Here is a 25,914-nt window from a genome sequence, read left to right as displayed (position 1 = left end):
GCCCTTCCCAAGCCAGCAGTCTGGGTTCCGGCGAGCTGCCGCTCACAGCGGGACGCCGCCGATGACAGACTTCAAGCTCGGCCCCACTCCCCGGCGGCCCCGCACCTGCACCAGGGGCGGCCCAGCCCCGCCCAGCGGCCGGGCAGGGCCGGGTAGGGACTGGGTAGGGCCGGACGGGGGCGGCCCCGCGGAGCGCTGCCCGCGGAGCGGATCTGGCGGCGGGGCGGGGCCCCGGAGCTCCACGGCGCGGCGCGCGCCGCACCGCCCCCGCCCGCCCCTTCCCGGCGGGAAGTGCCCGGCTCGCCCAGGCCCGCTCGGCGCGGAGGGGGAGCGGCGGCGGCGGCGCCTGGAGCGCCGCGGCCATGAACGCGGAGAACCAGGGCTGCAGCGAGCGGCTGGTGACGGCGGCCTACGTGCGCCAGGGGGCGCAGGGCCGCCGCGCGCACGAGCTGCGCCTGCGGGCGCTGCTGGAGCAGGTAATGGGGCCGCCGCCCCCGCCCTGCGCACCGGGGCCGAGCGGGCGCCGCCGCCCCGGGCAGCACCGAGCAGCCCGGTCTCTGCCACCACCGTACGCAGTGGGGCCGAGCTGCCCCCCCCGCCCTCCGCGCACCGGGGTTCGCGTGGGCAGAGCGGCCCCGAGCCGCCCGCCGGCCCTCCGAGCAACCGGGTCGGGCAGGGAAACCTCCCTCGAGCCGGGCTGGGTCGCGGCGGCCCCGCGCAGCCCCGTGAGCGCGCAGGCCGGCTGGGCTCACGGACTCTGACCTCTGGCACGCCGCCACCGCCGTGTCCGGCCGAGGTCACGGACCCTGCCCTATGGCACGGCACCACCGCCGTGTCCGGCCGCGCTCACGGACTCTGACCTCTGGCACGGCGCCACCGCCGTGTCCGGCTCGGGAGAGCCGCTGCCGGCACGGCCGAGACCTGATGGAGCCCCAGAATGAAAGGCCGCGTTCGGGAGAAAGAGTTGGGTTGTGCGTTTGCCGAGAAAGGCCCAGCAATCAGTTAAATAAATGTTTAAAAACAGTGAGATACTAGCGCATTGTTGCGTGAGGTAAAAAGCGATACTTGTAAGGTGCCGAAACAGTATATTTCATTGCCTCCAGCATATAAAAATCATTGTCGACGAATTAGCAAATGTTTCAGTTCTTGAGCATCCTCAGTCATGCCATCTACTGTTTCCAACTTAACTTTGATACCGCACTTGATAAACTAATTAGATTTACTGAATTGGCTGTTTTGTTACTGGGCATGTGAAAAAGCCTCTGGACCTATAAAAAATCTTCATGGTTTTGTGAGTTCCTGCTTTGAGAATCTTGTCTGCAATTTGCAAATATGGGGGCAGTTGTTAATTCAGTAAAAAGGACAAGAAAGAGCAGGTTTCTTCTTGCAGGTTTTGACATATTATGGAAATGGTTTCCTTCCGTATTAGATAATAACTGGAAAGTAATATGTGTAGATAGGAAGATGTATTATATTAAAACTATATTTCCCTTCTGCTCATGTTTTCGGTTCTCTAATATCTGAATATCTTCCCTTTTGTGCAGTTTTTGCTGTTGAGTTCTTGTAGTTGTACATTATGTCTAGAGAATACATCAAATAATCTGTAGTCTTTTAGGGAGTAATTAACATGTATGCCCTGCAGTGGTTTTGTGTGTACCATAGAGTACACTTGAAGGTAAAAGATATCCTGATTGTTTTGATGTCGGGATGTGCTAATGTAATTGTACTTAACACATGGAGAAATAATTATTTAACTTTTCTCTGAATACAGCTTCATAACATTAGATAGTATAAAAGAGAATAATGAAAATACAACCTGCTGCTTAGCATGAGAAAGAAGAGTAACAATAATCAAACAAGTTTTATAAAGATTTGTTCATTTTTCATTTCCAAATTTCATATTTATATTATTATTATTAAGGGGAAATGTCCTGAAGATGGATGGGATGAAAGCACCATTGAATTGTTTCTTCATGAACTTGCTATAATGGATAGCAATAACTTCCTGGGCAACTGTGGCGTCGGTGAGAGGGAAGGAAGAGTGGCATCAGGTCTTGTTGCCCGAAGGCATTACAGGTACAAATTATTGACTGTTTTGAATTATTCAGGTTTATTATTAATGCTTACATATTTTATTGTAGTTTTGTTTATCTAAGACCTTGACAACATTTGAGAAAAATAATATAATGTGACAATTGAATTGATACAGCTTTCTATATGAAATTTTCATTAATAACTCTATAGAAAGTCTTGAATGAAGCAAAAATGTTTTGTCAGGATTATGTCCTGTACACTGAATTTGTAGAAGCTGAGGTTGATGAGTTGTCTTCTACAAGAGAAGCAGGGATCTTACTGTTTTAAAATAATCTATGCATTACATGCCTTTTATAACAAGGTGCAGCTTTTCATCTGTATATTATTAAAAACGACTGTACATTGTAGTTGCACATTATTGAACGTCGTCAGTGAACAGCTATTTGTATTTTTTAATATTTGTTAATAGCTTTATAATGTGATTAGTTGATAAGCAGATGAAACCCCAGTCCATCTATAATAGATTTTATGTGAAGTAAGGAGATCTCTAAAGGCAAAAAGAGCTTTTATTAGCTTTATTAGCCCTTCAGACACCCACTTAATGGGTATGTTGGATGCTATAATTTTAAAGGCTCTGCATTAATTTCCTTATGAATGTACTTTTTTGTATGTGTGTGTTGAGTTCTGTGCTGAGTACCTTGCTGTGATGTTTTATCCAGCAGGAGTGAAACAAAGTTGAAGTTCCAGGATGTTTCTCCTTGAAAGATAAACACAAAAACACATTAGAGGCCAGAAATTTAGTTAGCTTTACCATACAGACGTTGAATTACCTAAGTTTGATGGCTTTCATAAGCCCTACAGCACCATGATAAATTCATGTCGAAATCCAGTGATACATCAGTTTGGCTCTTTTAGTTTTGTGTACAGATCTCTAGACTAGGATATGATGATAGGGGAGGATATCTAGGGAAGTTCTGCTTTTGGACAGTGCTGGGCAAAGTGTGCCTGGCTCCTGGCCAGAGGGAGCCTGAGCCGGTGTTCACTATTGTTGCTCCAATGCATCTCTGTCACCTGGCATCTTGCTTCACCTGTGAGTGCCAGCAATAACAAGGTGTCCTCCCCTCCACTTATTTCTGCAATAAGTTTTACAGGTGGTTTTGGGAGTGATGGAGGTAGAGGGAGATGGTTCTCAAGCTGTCTCTCCTTTTAGTTTAATAAAGGGGCAGTCTTAGGGAGGGTTACTTCTTAGGAGGGAGTTCATAAGTGCACAAAATAAAAAGTACTGACATGAGACAGCTATTAAGAGCATAGCAGGAATGAGGGAAGAAAATATTTAAGGTGGAGTGAGTATTATATGTAACTTTCAATTAATTATCAAGTGTTTGTTGATTTCAGCTTAGAACTTGGAGCAGGAAAATAAATTTAAGCTGTAAAGCCATGCTCCAAGTTCTGAATATCATATACTCATTGGACTGTGTTTTATTCTGTTGCCAAGACAAAAAAAGGAATTAAAGCCATAAGTAGGTGTATGGTGTTACTAGCTTACTTGAGCAGCTGCTGCATTTCAGCCATGGGTACATTTGTTCTGTAAGCTTGTATTCTATAAATTACTTCAGGATGCTCCACTCCTGAACTAAATAATGTTCAATATTTACAAACACGGTTTATAACCATAATTTATAAACAGAATTCAGAGAGACATAGATAACACTGAATAGCAAAATGATAGATGAAGTGAGGATGTATAAGATGGGCAAAGCGATACATATATCCATGTATATCACTTTGTATCTATTATTTCCTTGCCTTATTGAAGCATTTGTCAAGGGAGTATCTATAATACCGCTATGCCTATGCTACACTACACTATAGACAACTAATTTTTGTTTTCCTTGGTTGTGTGTCTGAACATGTCAGCATTTATAATGCTATTTTGACAAACATCAAGAAGTGCTGAGGTGTTAAAAGGAAACTTAAATGGAAAAGGAAAAAGGAAGCTTGAAAGGAAACCTGCCAGAGGCTAAAGGTGTTGCTGCTGTGGGTCTTCTCAAAGTTTTTACATACATGCAGGAACATTGTTAATCTACTGTTAAAAAAAACCCCAAAAATTCATACAAATATGTGTCATTTGTTAAAACGGAATTGATTGTGGCAGATGTTGATGTTGCATTGCATGCAAAGTTTTCCACAATTGTTTATCAAGTCAAATTCTCTTCAGTGAGCAAGCTTTATGGCTTTGCAACATGAAAATCTTGATGTGTGTTTTCAACTTCTTTTGTTTAGGTTGATCCATGGAATTGGAAGGTCAGGTGATATTTCTGCAGTACAGCCCAAAGCTGCAGGTTCAAGCCTTTTGAACAAACTTACTAATTCAGTAGTTCTGGATGTTATAAAACTGGCTGGTAGGTGTAAATTTGAAAAATCTCACTTGTTTGTGAAGTTACATCATGGATTCTTCATGTTAATTTCTGACTTGCTTTTTACATGCAGGTGTCCGGACAGTGACCAGTTGCTTTGTGGTTCCCATGGCAACAGGCATGAGTCTGACTCTGTGTTTTTTAACATTGAGGCACAAGAGACCAAAGGCAAAGTACATTATCTGGCCACGTATAGACCAGAAATCTTGCTTTAAATCAATGATAACTGCAGGTAAGAGGGTAACTGATTGATGACACAGTGTGTTCTTCCAACAGATATGAAACTTCCCTCTATCAGAGTGATCAATTCATATCCTTGTAGTAAGATACAAAAAAGGCCTAATGCATGGTAGTTCTGCTTTATTTGTGCACTCCTGATTTCTAACATCTAATTAAAATGTGCATGCTGTCTTCCTAATGCCTTGCAAGATGCAGGTGTGTGCAGTGGTACAGAGGTGGATAAAGGAGTCAAGTGAGAACAATACTAAGGAAGTTACAGTTCGCCGTCAGAGTAAGATGCCTAATCTACTGTCCTTAGAGTTATGTAAAATCAAAGCTCATGGTTCAAATCTCTCTCTCAAATTTATGCAAAAACTTGTGTCCTAGGAATTGTGATCAGAAGGTGACAATCTGTCTGATTTGCACAGTCTTTTCTGTTAGAATCTATTAAAACAATAGTAGCGTGATGTGTTTTTCAAATGTATACTGGAACTAAACCCCCACAATTAGTCAGATTTGTTGAGTTATACTAAGTTCTTGCTTTTTTTGGTCAGGTTTTGAGCCTGTGGTGATAGAAAATGTATTAGAAGGTGATGAGCTACGGACAGACCTCAAAGCAGTGGAGGCCAAAATCAAGGCTCTTGGTGCTGAAAATATCCTTTGTGTGCATTCTACAACATCTTGCTTTGCTCCAAGGGTACCTGACAAGTAAGCAGTCTTTGTAAGAGGTGTGTTATTTGTTACTGTTAAAACAAATAAACATCCTCCCCACCCCCCAAAAACAACAAAACCCAAACAACCCCTCCATGTTTTGACCATCCATCTTCCTAAAATTGCTTCTGCCAACAATTAGTAAAGGTTTTTTAATCCTCTTCCAGAAAAGTATATTAAAAAAGTGAGAATTACACAGAAGACTTTTCTTCTGTTATGTAAGTGAGATTAATGTTGCTCTCTTGTGGTGAAATTCATATCGTTTTCCTCGTGGTTTTCGTACAATTTCATGGAAGTAGTAAAAGTAGTTTCTCATGGAAACATAATCCGGGAAATGTGGCTCCATAGCTAATGCCATTTTTTTGATGTTACTGTTGCCTTTTCTACTCTTCTCCGCAAGCATAGGAAAGAAATGTTATTGACTCAAATGTGGCAAGTAAAAATGTATTTCACTCTCCTCTCCTACCTTAAAAAATCCTCCAGTATTTATCATAGGTTAACCTAGTTGCTAGAGGGAAAGATGGGAGTTAAAACCATATAATTCTGCCAGAATACTATGAACATTGCTTGAAGTTGACTTGCAGATTTATTGGCTAACTTAAATCACAGCTATCAAAACTGAATGGTTGTTTTATAGCTTGGGTAAATGAATCTTCTCCTTATCTGCTTCCTCTTTTTGACATGCTGCTATTGTTTTGTCCTCTACAACTAAGAGATGAATTATTAGGTAGTGGCACTATGTTATAATATACCGCAGATATAGGAAGATTTGAATGTACTTTCTGTTTAAAAGAAACTGTCAACTATTGAAGGCCATAACCTTCATCTTCCTATGGGAAGGAAAACCCTGACAGCATTTCTGGAGGGTGCAATTTTAAATGTCTCTTTTTAAATATCTGCATTTGTAAGGCTTTATTTAGCTGTGGTGGCCATGTTTTAAAATTTTTTGTAGTTTTATGGCTGCCATACCTATGGCTTTCCTTTGAAGTACTATTTATTTCTATGGGAGTAATTCTCTAGTGTATAAACCCTCTTTCTCGGTATTCTACCTGCTGTTGCTGTAAGGTGTTTGTAAAACTACTGTATTTAAGAGAACCAAAGGGAAAGTGTCCTTTTCAGTTGGTCTGTGTACTTAGCAGAATTCTGTATCTTTTTACTTTCAGTAGTGGAAAAAATAGAACAAAGCTTTCTTTTCATGAACTTCAACAAACAGGAGAGAAAGAAAGGAAGAATAAAGTGGGAGATACTTCTGTATTTGTGACTATTAAGAACCTCAGTAGCCAACTTCTGTTAATGCTTTATTTTTCTGATATGATTAGTAGCATTTTCAATACTGCATTCCAGGCCTTGGAAGCAGGTGCAGGTACATACAGGTGCTGTGCATCATTTGCTTCCCTTGCACACTAATACATTCTCTTCAAACTGTGGCATTCTCATTCTGTATTGCACAATGGATCTAATTGTTCAATAGAATATTTTTAGGGGAAAAAGACTTTTCTGTTTTCAGTACTTGTAGAAGATAGGTTACTGCTACTTTAATTTTCAGCAGGTGAGAAAGATGAACATACATAGCTGTACACCCTCTATGTTTCTGGTTTGGTGAAATTCTGTGCCTGCACTTGACAAGAAGCCTGTAAGAGGGAGACTGTGCTCCTTTGAGTCTCTCTAGAGGGTGAGGAATTGTCTGATTAAGAACCAGCAGGTCAGAAGGCAAAATCTTTGCCCTGCATAATATATTTCCTCAAGTATTCTGTTAATGAGGGGAAGCCACATGAGGAGCAGCTGAGGTCCCTTGGTCTGTTCACTCTGGAGGAGACTGAGGGGAGACTTAGAACTTCTTCACAAGAGAAAGAGAAGGGCAGGCACTGATCTCTTCTGCATGGTGACAGTGACAGGACCCGAGGGAGTGGGCAGAAGCTGAGCTGGGGGAGGTTTAGGTTGGATGTCAGGAAAAGGTTTCTCACCCAGAGGGTGGTTGGGCACTGGCACAGGCTCCCCAGGAAGGGGTCACAGCACCAAGCCCAACAGAGTTCAAGAAGCATTTGGACAATGTTCTCAGGTGCATGGTGGGACTCTTGGGGATTGATTGGGCTGTGCAGGGCCAGGTGTTGGCCTCAATGATCCTTGTGGGTCCCTTCCAACTGAGAATATTTTGTAATTCTGTGTTGATAAATGTGAAAAATTATTGGAAATGCAGCTCCTCACAATTATCTTGACTGTAGAAGATCAATATGTACATTATATTGCTGGTATTTCCTAATTGTAAAGTACTTTTGATTTTTTTAAAGGGTAATATGGTGATGATGATTTCCTAAGAATTTATGTTTGGAAAAATTAATTTGACGCTTGCAGCAGAATTTTGCATTGCAGAACAACACTAGAAAATGTAATAGAAATAGAATGCAAAGGAATGTCACCTCTTGGAAAATGTTTTCATACTCTGTCACACTTTATATGTATGTCAGTAAATTACAGTGAGAGGCTGTACAGGAGGAGATAGAGTAAAAATGCATTGGAAGCAGAGTTTCCTGATTTTTTTTAAGGTAATATTACCTTTATCATCACTTTGAATTATTTTATATTGCCTAATTTTTTCAAATAGATTATATTTCTAAAATAGATTCAAAAGTTTGGGGAAAATCGTGAGTAATTTTTTTTAAATATAGCATGATTGGAGTGCTTCAGAAAAGGGTACTGCATATAAGTATGTTTAAAATGCTGAAAGATCTTACTTAAAATGATCAGTGTGCTCACATAAATCTTAATTTGACTGATTAATCAATCCCGGTTGGGCTCACTGTGATTTCAGGGGGTTCTAAAGGCAAGTGAAGAGTAAACAGCTGAACAAATTTTCAATTTGTTGATGTCCATATTCAGACATTTTAGGGCTTTCCATTCCTTTAAAGGATTTATTTTTTTCTTAATCAGTTTATCTCAAGCATGCAAGTGAGATTCCAGCCAAAGGATCAAAATGCTAGTTCTCTGAGATAAAAGGAAACATGTAAAAACTTCCTGTTACAGGATGCTTTTGATTCCCAAGACACTGTTGAAACTACTGTAGACTGTTTTCATGTTGAATAATAGAGAAAAGAAAAAAAAGTGACTAGCTAAAGCTATGTACTTAATAGTAAAGCAACAACAAAAAAAGCTTGTATCTAAAGCTTAATGGTTTGGGATATATTAACTGGTATCCAGACAATACTTAAAGTGAAGCAGGAAAAATGTCAGACTAGATCAACAATTTGCAGGATATGTAAAAGCCAATGGAATTTTCATCTTAACTTCTTAGCTTAAGATGACAAATACTGCCTTGAGGTACTAATCAAGAGTTACTTTTCTCATTCTGACTTCCTTGTAGACCTTTCAGTCTTTTCAAGGTCTGACTTGTAAGTCAGTAATCATTGCTTCTCTAAATTATGATTTTATGTTCACAGGCTGGAGGAGCTGTCTGTAATTTGTGCTAATTATGACATTCCACATATTGTCAACAATGCATATGGAGTTCAGTCTTCAAAATGTATGCACCTTATCCAGCAGGTAGGAGCTGTGTGTTTCCAATAACATTTTTTAGCAAGTATAAGTAAATTTGTGATTGCGGCAAATTTGATCAAATGCTTCATAGCTTTAAGAATAATCCCATGCATGTCTGATATTTGAACAATTTTCTGGGAAAGCACAACAAACAGAAATAGGATTCAAGCATAATAGTTATTTCTATTATGTGCTTTTTATGTAACCCTAAGTTTATTTAGTTTTTGGTATGTTCATGTGTCTTTATAATGGAAAAATATCCTTAATAAGCTTTCTTAAAATATTTCCTGAAGTTGTTCACTAAAAATGACGTAATGGATTATACTTGAATAGAAATTAAGCCTTCAACGGAATGAGTTACAGATTTTTCATTGAAGGTACAGAATTCTGCAGCAGTGCTTGATAGACATCGCTGTTAAAATATTGTTGGCACAGAGAATGGCTGAGGAAACTGGTTTAAGTTCAGTGTTATGCTCAAAAAAGTTTAATTTCTGCCGCTGTTTAGTTTGAAGAGGATGTTGCTTGGTATCTGAGATCAGTCACGAAACAGAATTCTTGCATTTTTCCTCATTGTATTGTATATGCATTGTTCTTCAATATTCTCTTTTCTGTTATCTATTCAAAAGAATAGGGGGTTATATTTTAATAGGATCCAGAGGATCCTGAACTATTAGTAATGTAAAATATGCTGGTTTTTTCTTTTTTTCTGATTGCTAAGACATTACTAACAGAACACAGACCAGCTTAATGTACAATTGTGAAAGAACATCATGTTGGCATTTCTAAATCTTGAAAGACTGAGGCAATTTATTAAATAGAAAATGGTATATACTTTGTTTGTAATGTACTTAGTACCTGTTTATTGTATTTAACTTGCTCAAGTTTAGTGAGAAACTAACATGCATGAGGCTGTGGATGTGCTGGGTTTTGCTGCATGAAATGTTCTAATGATAAACGTTTCAGACTATAATGCTGCAAATACAATTTTTACTGTGTTTTGATGTTTTTTCTAGACTCAATAGGTTGTTTGTTCCTTGCTTATGCAAATGTATATATTTGAGCTCTGATTTGTTTTACATTTTCTTACAAAATTTATTATTTGTGCTAGAAAATTTTCTGTTTATGAGAAAGTAGTTATTAATGAATGCTTAGGAATATGTGTATGCTGAGCACAGTGTGAATACAACTTGCAAGAGTACCACAGGAAAAAGCTTTTGAGACCATTTCATGTTGTGCTTTTCCTCTGGTGTTCTCCTGTCAATTAAGTTAATGTAGCTGATGGCATTCATGTTCCCAACAAAAAGCTGACAAACTCGGAGTGTTCTGTGCATTAAACTGTCAAAATATAGAACTAATAAATGAGGTTTAGTTGGCTCTGCTTTTTTTCTGTTTGCCACAGGTATTAACTCTGTTTCTACTTCTTACATTTAGTATGTAGTTTTAAAAATATGTGTATTTGCATGTACTTTGATATGTATGGGGGATTTAACCTACTTTTCAGGCTCTCTTATGCTTCATACTTTTTAATTGTACAGTTCACAATTACATGCTACTACAATTGAAGGTGTACTGCAGAATCTACATTTTTTCCTTTGAAAATATGAGTGGTTTGGTATAAGGATGTGGGGAATATCTGCTATAAGAAGGTACTTGAATCTTGATTTTGAAAGCAGCCTTAGAAGGAGTGCTGTAATAAGTCTGTTTGTTTAATGTAAATTTATATGTGTATTGAAAAAACTTTTGCTAATGAAGCATTAACTCATAGCCTTTTATTGTGAGAGTTGTAAAAAGCGTTCAGGATTGAACAGTTTTAACTGTATAATTCCCATTAAATTTTGAGGAGTTTCTTTTTGATTGTTGCTGAAATGGAGCCACACTTAGACTTACAGGAACTAAAATTGATATTTTAACTCACAGCAAAATGGGAATTTGTAAGGTTCTATGTTAGGCAGACAATGGTACTAATAGTAAGCAGTGCTAAAAGAGGTAATACCGTGATTTTTGTTTTGATCACAAATGCAGTATCTGAGAATTTCGGGAATTATATTTATTTTAGCTACACTTTTATATAATTATTATGCTATCACATTTCCCTTTGTTCTAATGTATGCCGTGGACTTTTTTTTTTTTTTTGACTTTTTTGATAAAGGGTGCTCGAGTTGGCAGAATAGATGCTTTTGTTCAGAGCTTGGACAAAAATTTTATGGTTCCAGTAGGTGGTGCTATCATTGCTGGCTTCAACGAATCCTTCATTCAGGAGATCAGCAAAATGTATCCAGGTAACTAGTTCATGGGCTGATTTCAGCCATACAGAATTGCTGTAGAAAACTTGATTATCAGCTTTCTTTTGCATAAAATTTCTTTTTGCCACTTTAATCTGTATATTGGGGGTGTTTTTTTCAGGAAGAGCATCTGCGTCTCCTTCTTTAGATGTCCTCATTACACTTCTGTCTCTGGGAACCAGTGGCTACAAAAAGTTACTGAAAGAGAGAAAGGTAAGCTTTTTGGCAAGCAGTATTTTCTTGAAGTCAGCTGTTAACAAAGTCTTGTTGCAAAACTGCTTTGTGTAGTAAATCCAGTTTCTGTCTAGAAAGCCATTGAATTTATTCTGAGCCAGAGCTCTGAATCTGGAAAGTCAGTATGATACAATTACTTCTTGTCTAAATGGTGCTCGTGAGTAAGCATGATTTCCATGTTGTTGTTTGTTCAGTCCAGGAGGCTAAATGGATGGCCTGTACTACCTTGCACAGTATTCATGTTTGTTGCTCCTAAATGTGACTAATATAGTAGGATTTTGTCCAACAAACTTAAGTGTAGAAATACTGTACTGTTTTATCATGGTCACACTGCTTCCAGGACAGGAGATTGGACACTCAGAGTAACCCCGAGTCTGTGCTCTTCCTCTTTTGTCCCTATTGTGCCTTTGTGCTATGATAGTGCTTAATTAAATGTTTGTGTGCCACATTCTCTGGAGAATCAGTTTCTGGTTGGGTTATAAATACTGTGCATTGCCACAAAAAGAGAAGAATATTGTTGTTTTAGTTATTAGTCTAAACACACAGCTTAGTTTCTTCTCTGCTTTTCACAGACTATAGGTTTTAAGTTGGGTATAATTGCACTGCACAAAAATCCAGTGCATGTCAGGTTGGAAATTGTATATGTCTTGAGTTATCCTTAATTCTGGAATTAATAAGCCTGATTTTTCTATCTTTATATAGTAATGCAGAAGATTCTTTTCATAGAGTCTTCATATAAGGAAATGCTGTGAATTAAGTACTAATAAATTAATAATTTTAAGCTGTGCATTATCTGTTTCATTATTTTATTTGAAAACTACGTTCCAGTTGTTTTCTGCTGACAGGTTGCTGCTGTCTCTGATTATGTGGCAGAGCAGTAGTTTTGTGTGTGAAATAAGCTGTGACTTATTTCTAGCTGCTTATAGAGGCATCCATAAACTCTGTATTGGAACTAAGGTCCCATAGGAATAGCTAGACTATAGAAAACCAACTCAACTCAGCAGCCTTACAATGACTAAGAAGTGATCTGTGCAACTAAAGTGAAACCAGCTTGTGAAACACTGAAAGCAGTTACTTTTGCCTCTACTGCAACATTTTATTCTGGACTGTTGTATGTATTGTGATTTATGTTTTGTGTCTTCATTAAAAGCAAATTGTATTTTTTCCCCTTTACTCTTATGTCCAGAAGAATCTCAAGTAAATTTATTGCTTTCTACGAAGCTGATTTTATTGTTAGATTTCTACCAGTAGCTGATGTATAAAGGGCATGAGAAATATTGTCCGAGTCATAAATAATAATTCTTTCATAAATGTCTTAATGAATAGCTGTACACTTTGAGTCATCTAATTTTCTTGGAAGTAGAATTCTAAAGTGAATACAGTATTATATTTTTACAACTTCAGGTCTTTTTATTTCAAATGTGAATATACTCTATAAACAGAGCCTTATATATGGCATAAATATGTTTCTTTTATTGGATTTGCTGTAGAAAGAGAAACATTTTTGCTTAAATCTGTTTGTTCCTGAATTGTAAAAGTGCAATAGTGGTAGTTTATTGCCTGTGCTCTGAGGAAGCAGAGGCAGAGAGCTATTAAGCTTCCAGCAGGAACTATTTATAGCTTGACATTGAGTACTCCTTTCTATATTGGTGCAGCTGCACCTACTCACACAAAAAAAAATCAGCTATAAAAAACTTCAGGTATCTTTTTTTCCTTTCTCTTTTTACCTGATCCTGATTCGTATGGGTGTTACTTCAGGTTCTTTGAGCTTAGGCCAGAAAGACCAGAATATTACTGAGAAGAGATTAGTCTCACACAAACAACAAAATAATCTGCCCAGTTTTTATTTTACACAGATTAGCTATTTAATAGAGGAAGGGATGTACATGGAGTGAGATTTTTTTGACAAGCTGGGAGTTGTGGAGTGTGCAATTGTCCAAGAGTGTGAGATTATATGTAGTGATATGAAGAAGTACTGACTTTTCAGAATTCCTTTTTATATGTTTATGTGATGGTTATAACAGTGGTTTTCTGATCTCAGTAGGCGATTCTAGGTCCTTCTGCAGTGCAGATAACAGCTGGTCCATAGTCAAATTTGTTAATATCTTTGCTCTTAAAGAACTTTATGTAAAGGTTGTATTTTTTTAGCAACTTTTGATGCCTCAGTACAGGTTGTGTTATGTCCTGTATTTTACATTTCTAGGTCATAAAAGTTGCTATTTTCATATATGTATGTATGTGCCTAAACCATTGAAGTAAATATAGTTGTTGCACTGTGTAATGGCATAAGCAGGCTTAGTTATCATCTTAAATTTCATGGAGAACAAGAGCCCTGCGTTCAGGCTTTGCATTCAGAACCCTACAGGCCAGGTTTAATACCTGCTATTATCCAATATGGTCCTTCTAATCCACTTAACTAATTATTATACCGGTATTATTGAAGAGCTGATGGTTTTGTTTACAGCAGTTATGGATTTCCTCATTAGACTTAACAATCAAGATAATTCTCATTTTCTTAAATGCATTTCTGTGTTACTGTGGGATGTGATAGAGCTTTTTATATTGGTATCCATCTGTCTGCATACTTGGAAAGTAAAACTGGAGTTATTTTTATGTCCTTATGGAGTATGTATCTAAAATATTTAAAATCATACCGAGTGGGAGGAAATCATTTGGGTTTTACAATTCAGTATAATACTGGGTTTATGTTTCATGAGTTATCATTGATGTAGTTGTTTTGATTGGAATAAATTATTTGCATAGTTCAGTGTGAGTTTGTATTGCTGCTCTACTTACAATGGAAGAAGAGGAAAGACATTTATTGAGGGACATTAAAAATGTTAAAAAATCAGCTCTTCTCAAAGCAAGATAGATATTTGTTACTCCTCTTTTTTTTTTCCTGGTTGGCTTGTTACACTGTAGTATGTCAAATATGAGAATATTGGAGGATTTTCCTCATGTGAGGTATATGTAACCATATTCAAGTTTTAGAGTAGCTGGAGGCAAATTAGTTTAAATTAACTGTTTTAAATTGTGTGTAATTAAACAAGTGCCAAGCACAAATGGAAATTTCAGAGAGGCCTCCATACTTAAAACCTGTGTTGAAGTGTGGGTTACAGAGTCTGAACTCAAGGTCTCACAAGTGCTGAAGAGAAAATGTGTTGATTGCTGTTGTTGAGAAAGACCTTTAAAAAATGTGAATGTTAGGGTTACCAAATCAGATTGGCAAGGCTTACTGGGCACTTTGTTAGATACTGATGATACAAAGATTTCAAGGTTCTGTAATTAATTTCATGTTTTTAAAACTTTCTAGTGTAAATCCATAACAAAAATTCTTGCAGTGCAAGAGAATCTGCCTAGGAGGGTGTGTAGTATATGCAGGTGTCACACACATACACATAGTTTGTCATGTGTTGGGCTGCATTTCAAGAAACTGAGCCTCATCTGGGTTCTCATCTGCTGGCAGCTGTCCATGCTCAACCCTGCAGCTCCTCTGCTGGGCAGGGTGGGGCACCAGGGGCTCTGGTCAGATCACAGCTCAGGAGCAGGAGCTGTGATGGCTGCATTACAAAACAGCTGCTGCTGCAAAGGTGGGACCAGATCAGTCTCAGGCAAGTGTAGGAGAGCTGGCAGTCTGTGTGGAGGGTGAAGAGGCTGTAAAATGATTCCTGTGCAGTGTCTTCCTCTGCATCGTCCCCAGCTCTGTGACCGTTCCCTGAGGACAGCTCTTCTTTTCAGGTGACAGTGACACAGGGAGGAAGGCAGAGCATTACAGACTCAGGGTGTAAGCAAGCTGGGTGCTTAGAGCCAGCTGGGATAGTTTCAGCTCTGCACAAAAACTTTCCTGGCCTTCATCCATTGCCTCTTTGTCAGCTGGTATGGGACTGATGGCTTATTCAGTACTTCCATCTTCTTTTTCTCTGGAGTTACAGGCTGTTTCCTTACTTGTTTCCCTCCTGTTATTTTGTTTGCAAGAACAGTGCCTATCACAATGGAGCAACAAATGAAGAGCCACCTTACTAGTGTAGGTTCTATTAAAAATCATTTTATACTAAGTAGTAAATTTTATAGGAAATATAGTAGTACGATTCAGATATTTTTAATGATTGTTACAACACTTCTTGAAAATATTTTTGTATATGTATGTGAAAGTAGACTGTTTGATCCAAACAGTTGAGTTATTTGGCCTGTTTGATGCAGACAGTGTTGTTGACTTGTTCTTTGTTTTTTAAGGTGTTTTGTTGGCTTAGGTGCTCAAAGAACCAGAAGTGAAAGACACTTCCACATAGTTTAGCATTCATTTGTCTAGCCTAATGAGGTTTTGTGATAAGTTTCTAAGGTAAAGGAGTGAATTAATAATGAAACTTAACTGACATTTAGTGCTTGAGTTGTTCAGTATAACTTCAGCATAATATTTGGCTTCTTTGGAGAAAACTTGAGTGCCTGCTACAGAAAATCTATTATGTAGGAGCTCAATTATATATAATTGCTTAGGGTGCTTATAAATTTTCCATATATGAGAAATATTTTATAATGGAGGTTGGTTATAGATTTGACCTCACAAAAATATTGCTTTAATCCTTTTTTTTGGAAAGGCTGTTAATTTATTTTGCAACAAACTTCTGAAACTATAAAATGTCTAGAGGGCTTCCAATGGAAAGATGCAAAATAGTGTTCATAAAAACAAGAAACTTTGAATTTGTGTTCATGTAACTTTAGTCAAACTGATGAAAATACATACTTGGGGTTTTTTGCTATCTTTCCATTATCCTTTGTTTTAACGAATTCCTGTGTATGTAAGGGCTCATCTAGTAACCTAATTTCATTGAATAGATTTAATTAAATTTAACAAATTTATGCAGAGGGTAGCTTTTTATACCAACTTTCAGTAATACTTCCAGTATTCCTTTCAGCAGTCCTTTCAGTAATACTATAAGAGACGTGTCAGAGAATTTCCTAGATAAAACACACAAAAATTATTTGGAAATTGGTCTTGTTCCAGTATATTTTTTTTCTCAGTACTAATTTCAGCAATAATATCTCCAGAGAATTTATATGTGAATTTATCTCACAATTTATGTGTATTTCTACAATATTTTGCTTCAGTTTTAGAAGTGAATAGCCAGCAGAGGGAGCACAAATTAATTTATTATTTGTATTCCAAAATAAATACTAATAAAAGGCTAGTATATTAGTGATGCTTATTATGGAAAGTAACAAATTAATAATGTGCTTATATACAGTGAGGGACCAGAGGAAAGGCAGAAGTGTCTGAACATTTGAAACATTACTATTTTTCAGCTTCTGTGAATGAACCGCAAATAAACTCTGTATTAAAACCATAAAATCATTTGATTTATGAGAAATAAGTATGATTTTTCACAGATTTCAAGTTCTGATAATTAGACGTAGTTACCTCCCAATTTTTTGGGATTTTTTCAAGTATTACAGAAGCTTTATGTTTTTGTGGATAGTTGTGTCAATAGCCTAATTCATTTAGACAGTAAGAGGGCATTTTTTTCTCTCCATCTGTATTTGTTCTGTGATATTAGGAAGTACAGGTGGGGAGCTGTATTCATTTAGTTGCTCATGAAGGGAGGCGAGGTTTCCTGCAGTGGTTCAAGAAAAGCAGCTGTAACATTCTTCTAACTTAGGTACCACAAACCTCATTTGGTTTCATAAGACCTTGGGGAGGTTCTGTTCAAAAGCATAATTTTGTTCACAAGCTGTAATTTATATCTGTCAGAGTCCATAGGTCAAAGCAGGATACTGCTCTACAAACAGAAGAGGTAATTCTATTTAAAGAATGAAAAATCACTTGTCAGGTCCAGAAATTGATGAGGATGCTTAAACAGGCAGTCACACTGAAGCAGATAAGCAGGACAATTTTTATGGCCTCAAAGAGAAGCCTGGTGTTTAATATCTTTTAAAAGGGCTACCCAGTGTCTGTATGCTTTTGCTAGTTTTTATGAGAGACTAAGCATTAAAAAGGATGGGAAAAAACACTAAAGCTTACAATAAGAATGGTGTTTATTCTCACTCTGCCCATAAGTGTTTTGAGCTGATATCTGAAGAGGAATATATTAAACTGAGGAAGAGCATGAGCAATTATCATAGCTTATTACAGGGGAAGAGGGAGGATATAAAATACAGATGAAGTAAGAGAAACAGCCTTTTATGTGCAGTGTGGCTTGTATCTGTGCCAAAGTATTTATGAATCTCAGTCTTATGACACTTTCACAGTAAAGGTGCAATCCAATTAAATGAGAGCAGAAATTCAGATATTTCCATTCTTATAGTCAGCTTGAACATGAGTGAAGTCCTAGGAAAAGGAGAGACTGCTCAACAGAGCTGAGTATTCAGGAGAGTGTATATTGTGTGAAACAAAATACAGTCCAATGTGTACTTATGGCCTCTTTAAGAGACTGGATTTTTATGCTCATACAGAAAAAGAAATCTCTGCACTAGGGGGAAATGTGATTGTGTGATACATGGTAGCAAGATATACTGCTTTCAGTCTGGAATTTATTAAAGGAGAGAAGACAAAGTAAGGAGCAATTTGCCAAAACGTGGCCATCTGTGATGGCAGCAGTTCATCCTCAGTGGTTTAGGGGGCTAGGGCATGGGGAGGCTCTTGAAAAGTAGTGTGGGGTAAGACCTGCTGTGCAGTGGGAATCTCTTCAAGATTTTTTACCTCCCTAGGTTTCAGGGCCACAGAGAGAATGAATGATATCCCAAGCATATATATTAGACCAGATAGAGACTTTTGTATCAGCTCGAGAGATAAGAACAGTGCTCAGGAAATGGAGCTGTTCCTTTATAGAATTATTTCAGAGAATTGTCTGATCCACTTACTTGGTGCACATGAAAAGAGAATCAACTGAGCACCTGCAGGATGTAAAGGAGACATAACAGTTTTGTGAAATAGGTGCTATTTTCTCTGTTTGATAGTTAATAACAAAAATATTGCATCTTTTTTTCAGGAGATGTTTTCATATCTTTCAAGTGAGCTGAAGAAGCTGGCAGATAACCACAATGAGAGACTGTTAGACACCCCACATAATCCCATTTCCTTAGGTAATTGTTGGGGTTTTAACTTTAAAAAAAATCTAGTATACTGTGGATTCATAATGCATTTCCACATACCATTCATATATATTAAACATCACTACACTCTACTCAATTGAATAATAATTCAATAAGGTTACTAAAAAGGTTATCTACTATGAAAGTAGTGTAGCAGCTTGGACCCATTATTTTGCTCCTGTCCAACAAATTCATTTGACAGAAATGAATTGAAGACAGTCTGAAGAAGTTAGCTTACAGTAATACTTCATAAAAATTAGATTTAAAAACAAATTAGGGTATAATTACTCATCGTCTTAGTGTTGTAAAATAAATTATGGAATTCCTACTCAGGGTATTTGTTTTAACCAAAAATTCTGCTGAACACCAAAATAATAATTCTCACGTGTGCAGAATCTGCATACAGTCTAACCAAGAAGTAATCTATGACAGCTTGTGGAAAAATTAAAAATTATATGTAGGGTTTATTTTTTTTTTCTTCGTATGTGAACACAAATATGTGACTAGATTCTTGCTGTTGGAAAGCAACTTGTCATTTGTGGTAGTTCTTTGGAGAAAAAGTAGCTTTGTAGCAGTTTTAACCTGAACTTATGTTACTTTAGCCATGTCACTGAAGACTCTAGATGAAACTAATGATGCTGCTGTTACCCAGCTTGGATCTATGCTTTTCACAAGACAAGTTTCTGGAGCAAGGTAAAGATATTATGAATTTAAAAGACTGGGGGAGTGGGGGGGTGTATTAGCATATATTGTAGGAAATCTTGTGAAGTGTTTTATATCAATTGTGTCATGATTACAGAAGGCAGTCTAACGAGTTAGAGACTAATCCCCCTTTGTCATCACTGTTATGGAGCAGTAATGTCTCCCTGCCTGAGTTGGCAGTGAGGCTTTCTATGTCTACTTTGGTATCCTAAATAGATAATCTATGCCCATTTAATTTAGTGTCATTATTCCCTAGTACCCCTTGATTTCATTTAGTTTCCAGATGTTGTCTGATTTTACAGTATAGGTGTAAGCTACAATGGAGGATCTTTGTTTTGTTTATTGCAGCACAAATATGGTTATGCTGGATGTCAAGGGAATAAGCTTTTGATATCCTACACAGCTTTTTGTCAAATGGAAAAAAATTCTGCTTTCTGGAACTAATTGTGTTTAAAAAAATTTAAAATTAAAAATCTATAACCTGAGCCAGTCTGGGCTGAATTTATTCTTAGAGACACTGTTAAGATGAAATGCAAGCCAAATAATCTTTAATGATTTTGGTTTAAACCTTTTAGAAGAAGAGAATGATTTAAAATTTGTTTTGGCAGCATTCCTTAATCTGCATATTACTGCTGCCATGCTGACTTCTGCCACAGACTTAATGTTATTTTTTTGTAGCAGAGCTGAATGTTTCCACATCAGAAGGTATGCTTCATTAGCCTGGATTATTCCACTTCCTGCACAGATGAATGACAGTAAATCTATATGTACTGTGGTTAGATGCTCTTTTTAATTTGCCTGCCCTAACCTTGGCTGGTCATGTAATTTTAACAGTCTTTGGCTGAAATTGTTTGAGTTTCAACTTTTGAAGTTAAAACTTCAGAATTCTTTCCCTGATGTGAAGGCTTCAGGTTTTCCCTTTTGTTACATAAGTAATTATTTTGTAATATATGCTGTTTGACCTGGCATTTCAACAGATTTTAAGTTATGCTGGTATTGAGGATCAGTGGTAGGAATAGCAACTCCCTACTTCAATAGGAACTTGTGTAATTGTGTTCAACCTAGAGTACCACATAAAATGTCAAGGCATCTTTAACTGAATTGTGACTTTGTTTGTTTGTTTGTTTGTTTCAGGGTTGTTCCCTGTGGGTCTGTACAAACTGTGAATAACTACACTTTTAAAGGCTTTATGTCACATACAAATGACTATCCTTGTGCTTACCTCAATGCTGCCTCAGCAATTGGAATTAAAAAGCAAGATGTAGATGTATTCCTGAAAAGACTTGACAAGTGTTTGAAAACTTTTAGAAAAGAAGCAAAGCAAGAAAAAAGTATAAATGAAATCAGTGATGCTAACGCAGCCACAGAACAACTTGAAGACTAGGAGATACAGATTTGGTAACACAGGAAGATAAGGTTTTGTCTGAAGTATGTCAGGTTTGTATTGGGCTAGGACTATGCATCTGCATTGCAGAAATTTATTCTTGATCTTATGTTCTTTTTATTGAAAACAATAATAAAAAATTGGATGGAATTCAGCTTTAAGAAAGTAGGTGATACTCTCTCCAAGAACAAGGGACCAGACACAAGTTTTTTGCTATGTATGAGATGCACTTAATATCTGCCAAAGTAAAGCTTTATGTTCAAAGACTTACAGTTTGCCTTTCAGTCTGTGTGTGGCTATTTGGACAGTGTTTACCAAATCACTGTATGTTTATTCACATGTTTTTGTTTTATAGTATTGTCTGTGGCAATGACTGAATTCCCTCCTAGATATAGACCATCCAAGCAACATTTCTCTGCTCTCAAAATACTTTGTTTTTCATCAATGAATTTGTCACTTTTAATTTCTTTTCAATGATTTATCCAAATGTTGGGATAGCACTTACTAAATACAGTGTTCAGACTGCATGGGTAAATGACAGAGTTGGAATAATAATGTTTTTCAGGTGTTCTCACCTGTCATGAACTACCTAGAACTAGTCAGCCTCCAGGGGCAAAGAGGAACCTAAAGTACCTCATATCCTGTCAGTACTCAGCTCTTGAAAACATTTGCAGCATAGTTCAGCAGCCCAAAGGAGCTTTAATACTGAATGTCAGGGGTTGTGAAGTTGTGAAGAGGTACAGTCACTGGGGGGGTTTGGCTTTGTTTTTTTTTTATTTTCGTTCTGATTTGATAAAGTGATCAGATCAAAAACTCACTAGAAATGAGGAATACCATATAGGAGTAATGCAGTTTTAAGAGCCAGTGAGACCTGAGAGTATTTTGGCATTTTTAGACCACTGTTGTTGAAATAGATATCCTTCCATTTTTGTAGTGTCTCTTGCCATTGGCACTGTTGCTTCTGTGAATCTGTGCAGTTGCTGATTTGAATTCATTAAGCAAACAATAGATTCAGAGTGTGTTCCTCAGACAAAGGTTCCATATCACTGGAGTGACAGTGCTGCAGGTTGCAAAATGTGTAGTTATTCTTAAATGTGGTTACTACATTGTACATAGCTTCTACGTAATTTACTGTTCAAAGTAAGCATCAAGTTCAAAGACATTTTCTTTGTCTGTCTGTAATGTAGTGTTGTTCAGGATACCACCATTAATGAGTTCTAAGTGTCAGGAAATGTTTTAGTTACTTTGTTGAGTGGGATCTGAGACATGTATCCTTCAGAGCCCTCTGTAAATCGCTTTATCAAAACAGTGATGCTTTTGAGAGTTTGTCTGTCCAGCACATTCAAATGAATTCATGCAAGAGGTGATGCTAGTATGTGGGAGTTAATAATGTGCTAATCATCATGAAAGTGCTCTCACTTAATGAGGTCCCTTGTATCTTCAGCTTAAGTTGAACTGCTGCTTCCGCATTGTTATTGCTGGAGTTACACATGAGATTGATTAAAGCTTGTGCAGGTACAGCTCCCCAGGCTGCAGTCACCATTGTTGTTTGCTGTACAAACATATCCTTGGAGACATGTCAGGTAACTTGGCCTCTGAGCCCTTGTGGCTGTAAGGAGATGTAAATAGCTTGTCTTTTCTTTCTTCCTCTTTCTTTCCCCTCCCTCCCTCACTCCCCCCACCCCTTTTTTTTATGAGAACATGCTGTACCTCAGTTTTTCTAGTCAAAACTTCCACAAACCTTGGAGCCACATCTCTGCAGCTTACTGCCTCAGTATTCTGTATATTGGAGCAGCCAGTGAAAACCACCAGGCCTTACTGATACCTTTCTTCCTGGTTTTTGATATTGCCTGAATGAGTATAAGTTATTGATTTAGATGACCAGTCACAGAATGTGAATGTTAGCACTATTAATACAAGAGTTTAGGGAGATGTGTGATAGTAGCTAAAATAAGCATTTTGATGAGTAGTATTCTGATTCTGAATAAAGAAAATAGCATTTGACTTATCTGAGAGGAAGACATTTCTGCCTTTTTTGGTCTCATAATTTATTGTCTGCTGAAAGTAATTCAGTCACTTCTAACACAGATTGAACTGCTTCCTCGATTAATGTTTTTTTCTGTCTTTGAAATGTTTCCCATTTGCAATCAAAGCTGAAAATTTCAACAAGGCTCTGAACAAGAGTTCATAAAGCTAAATAGTTTTTGGTTTTTACTTCTTAAACCTTTTTTATTTGAAAAAAAAGGTGATTGCTTTAATTGAAAACAAATACAACATTTAATTTGTGTCATTCAAGTTCTTCACAGATCTTAGGGAAGCCACCTGAAGTGAGAAAATCTAAAATATTTTGAGAAATGTGTCCCACCACAATGTAAGAACTCTTAAACTAAATATTCATGTTATATTGCTTTGGTAAGCTTTTGTCCCGGTTTTCAGTTTTGTTTGCTTGCTTTATCCCCATAAATGTCTTCAGTTTTAATTAATTAATTAATATTAAATTTTTAGAGACAGAACCATTCTATAATGTCACATAAGTGTAAAGAAATTTTAAGTAATTCAAATGGCAGTATCCTTCCAAGTAAGTGGAGAAGACATGGTTCTTTACAGTGTATTTGAAGCAGGAGATTCAGTAGAGGATAAAAAGTATTTTTCAAGTGAAGGTATAAATTTCTTAGTCTCTGTTCAGTAATGTCTATAATAAAGTAACATGTACTGGAGCACTGGAGCATGTACCCATGAGCAGAGGTTGCATTTCCTTTGTGTAACAGTTACAGGGAGATTTCATGGCTATGGCAGCTCTTGCCCACTAAAAGCAGTCCTGTGAAAGATGGCAGTGGCTAAACTGTGCAGTGTAAAACAAATAACAAATACATTAGCAGTATTTGCCTTCTATGAGGATCTCTCCAAGATTGTACAGTGAAGTAGAAAAGCTTCTTAATTAAGTTGCAGCCCTTTTCCTAATATCTACATACACACATCACTAAAGGCTTTCACGTGGCTCAAAAATCTGTAAGAGCCAACTTGCTGCCTCCAGCTTCTACATTATGAGGGAGACATCTGGGAAGGCTGCCTGGGCTCCAGAACATACTCAGGGCTCATAGAGCACGAATCCTTAGTAGAAACACCAAGAGATGCCCATTTAGTAAGGCTGTCTCACAGCTACTATTTATGTGTCTACCTAGGTCACAGCATGTAGCTTGGGTGTAAGGGTAGGCAGGGACCGCTCAGGTTGCTGCAGTCTGAATCACCAAAGTCACTTTCCCCCCTTAAACAGGGCCTGCAACTGTTGTGTGAGATGCTTTTCTTTCCCTCTGATACTGAATCTTGGACTATCTGGATCTATACAGGTGGAAGAAATGAGGGAGCAGATGGCTCTGCCTTATAAAAATAGCACTGGGATAATAGAGTGCAAGTGAATTGACACTGAATGACCCATCTCACAGGCCCACTCTTAGTTTACTTTTTTTTTGTAGTATCTGAGATAATCAACAAAACAAAGGACTTGGAGCAATAATATTGCCTATTTGTGCTTTGCTCGTAACAATTGCCTAAGATACAAAGCAAATAAAATCTACCAGATGCAGCAAATTCTCTTGAGCCTAAGAAAGCAAAATTGTAATGTTGCAAATGTAAATGCTGGCATTGCAGCTTAATACACATATAAACCGAGCAATCTATATTGTGTGATCATCATTTTTTAAGAAAGGCTGCAGCCCAGAGACTAGCAAATGTTCTCATCTGCAGTGTATCAGCAGTTCTCAGTCTTCAGCTGCTGTACAGATAATAATTCTAATTGAAGAATCATTACATGGATCCATATGTGAATGATAGATGGGCTACAGCCTTTTGTTCATGATACTTTAAAAACTGAGTTACTGCTTTTACTTTTATAAGGGGAGATTAGATTGCCTCCCCCCCTTTTTTTAATGCAACATTTTAATCATCCTGGTCTGACAGGATTTGGAATCTGAAGGGAAAACAATTTCTATAGCTGACAATTTTTTTAAACAATAGCTATTTAAAGCCTTGAATTGGTTACAAAGTGACACTCCACAGAGAACCTTTGTTCAAATGTTTTTAATTCTGAAACTAGTGCTTGAAAAATTGTGTTCCATGTGCTCTGTAATAATTGTTTTTCATACATTATATTTTTTTTCCCCTCAAAGATAACAGCACACACTTTAGTGCAGTTTAATAATCCTTTTAAAAAACCATAGTTAAAGAGGCATTTGCTCCATTACTCATCAAGTATCTGTTGTATCAAAGAAATGGTAATATATTTATCTTGATGGATAAGCTTCAGTGTTCTGGACCAAGTTCAGTGTAACTGACCAAGCTTTCAATACTCCTTTGGGGATCCTAAAGTCAAGTTCACGGTCTGATTAAGATGGGTGTGATAATTATATCTGCTGCTGAACAGGAGTCTTTCATCAAACTGCATTTCAACTAAATTCAAAGTGGATCCAGTTCAGAAACTGATTTCTTAATGTGGATGGTGAAATTTAATTTGCCTTTAGATCCTGTATTCTAATCCAGGCAGAATTATAACTGTTTGATTTTTAACATAACATGAACAGAAAGAATCAGGGGTTTCAGCTGGGTGCTGCCATTCCTATTACTTGTTCTCAAAGGGCTACAAATATTAGGCAGCTGTCTTACATCTGTGCTATTTGGAGGGTGGCATTGGTCATGTACATGTACAATGACAGCAGCAGGGGTGTGTGAGTGTTATTGATCTTCTTCTGGCACCCTAAGAACATACCACTTGGGAATTCAAGATGAACACGTAGCATTACTCCTGATCTGTTTTCTCCAAAAACTCTTTCTGAGGTAAATTTCTTGTGATTGAAGTGTACCAGAGGAGCACATGGCCAAAATGCAGGAAAACAGAGCAAGGTCTCCAACATTTTGAAGCTTTCTATGTTGGTTATATGTGTTTGGCTCTTGTGATGTATAAAGCTCATATTGCTATGGAAACTCATGTAAAGAATGTTTGCAGCCATTCTTGTCCCTTACTGAACTATTTCTGAGCTACCTCTGAGGCACTGGGACAAGGTGCACTGCTGCAGCACTGCAGATGGTGGGTCAGGGGCGCAGCCCTGAGCTCTGGCTGCAGGAGAATTCAGTGTCCAGTCGGGGAAAGCATTCCTGATTTCCTTTGATATTGGGCTGCCAAGCACATGGGAAGTAGAACTAGTTTGCAGACACAGCTACTGTTGAGGAGTTAAACCTGCAACTTTTTGGAGTCTGAAGAACAGAAGGGAAAAGAGCTTAGTTCGGTCTACAATATGTCAAATTGAGAAATGTAGCTGTT

At 37.8% G+C, this 25,914-nt stretch overlaps 1 protein-coding gene across 2 annotated transcripts; it reads left to right on the top strand.

The window, feature by feature from the left end:
* The first annotated feature begins 288 nt into the window (after positions 1-288).
* Positions 289-25,914, top strand: SEPSECS (Sep (O-phosphoserine) tRNA:Sec (selenocysteine) tRNA synthase). 2 transcript variants are annotated; one of them, XM_030948027.1, is made up of 11 exons: positions 289-476; positions 1,922-2,076; positions 4,318-4,436; positions 4,525-4,683; positions 5,225-5,378; positions 8,816-8,918; positions 11,062-11,191; positions 11,316-11,407; positions 18,412-18,505; positions 19,117-19,207; positions 20,351-25,914. In XM_030948027.1, the coding sequence occupies exons 1-11, from the start codon at positions 363-365 to the stop codon at positions 20,598-20,600; spliced, it is 1,461 nt and encodes a 486-aa protein (XP_030803887.1). In that variant the 5' UTR covers positions 289-362; the 3' UTR covers positions 20,601-25,914. The 2 variants fall into 2 exon arrangements, with proteins under 2 accessions (XP_030803887.1, XP_030803888.1); XM_030948028.1 differs by lacking the exon at positions 289-476 and adding an exon at positions 960-971.

This window comes from Camarhynchus parvulus, chromosome 4 (assembly GCF_901933205.1).
Source record: "Camarhynchus parvulus chromosome 4, STF_HiC, whole genome shotgun sequence".
Lineage (NCBI taxonomy): Eukaryota > Metazoa > Chordata > Aves > Passeriformes > Thraupidae > Camarhynchus > Camarhynchus parvulus.
The sequence above is the reverse complement of the archived record's forward strand: the minus strand, read 5'-3'. Positions and strand labels throughout refer to the sequence as shown.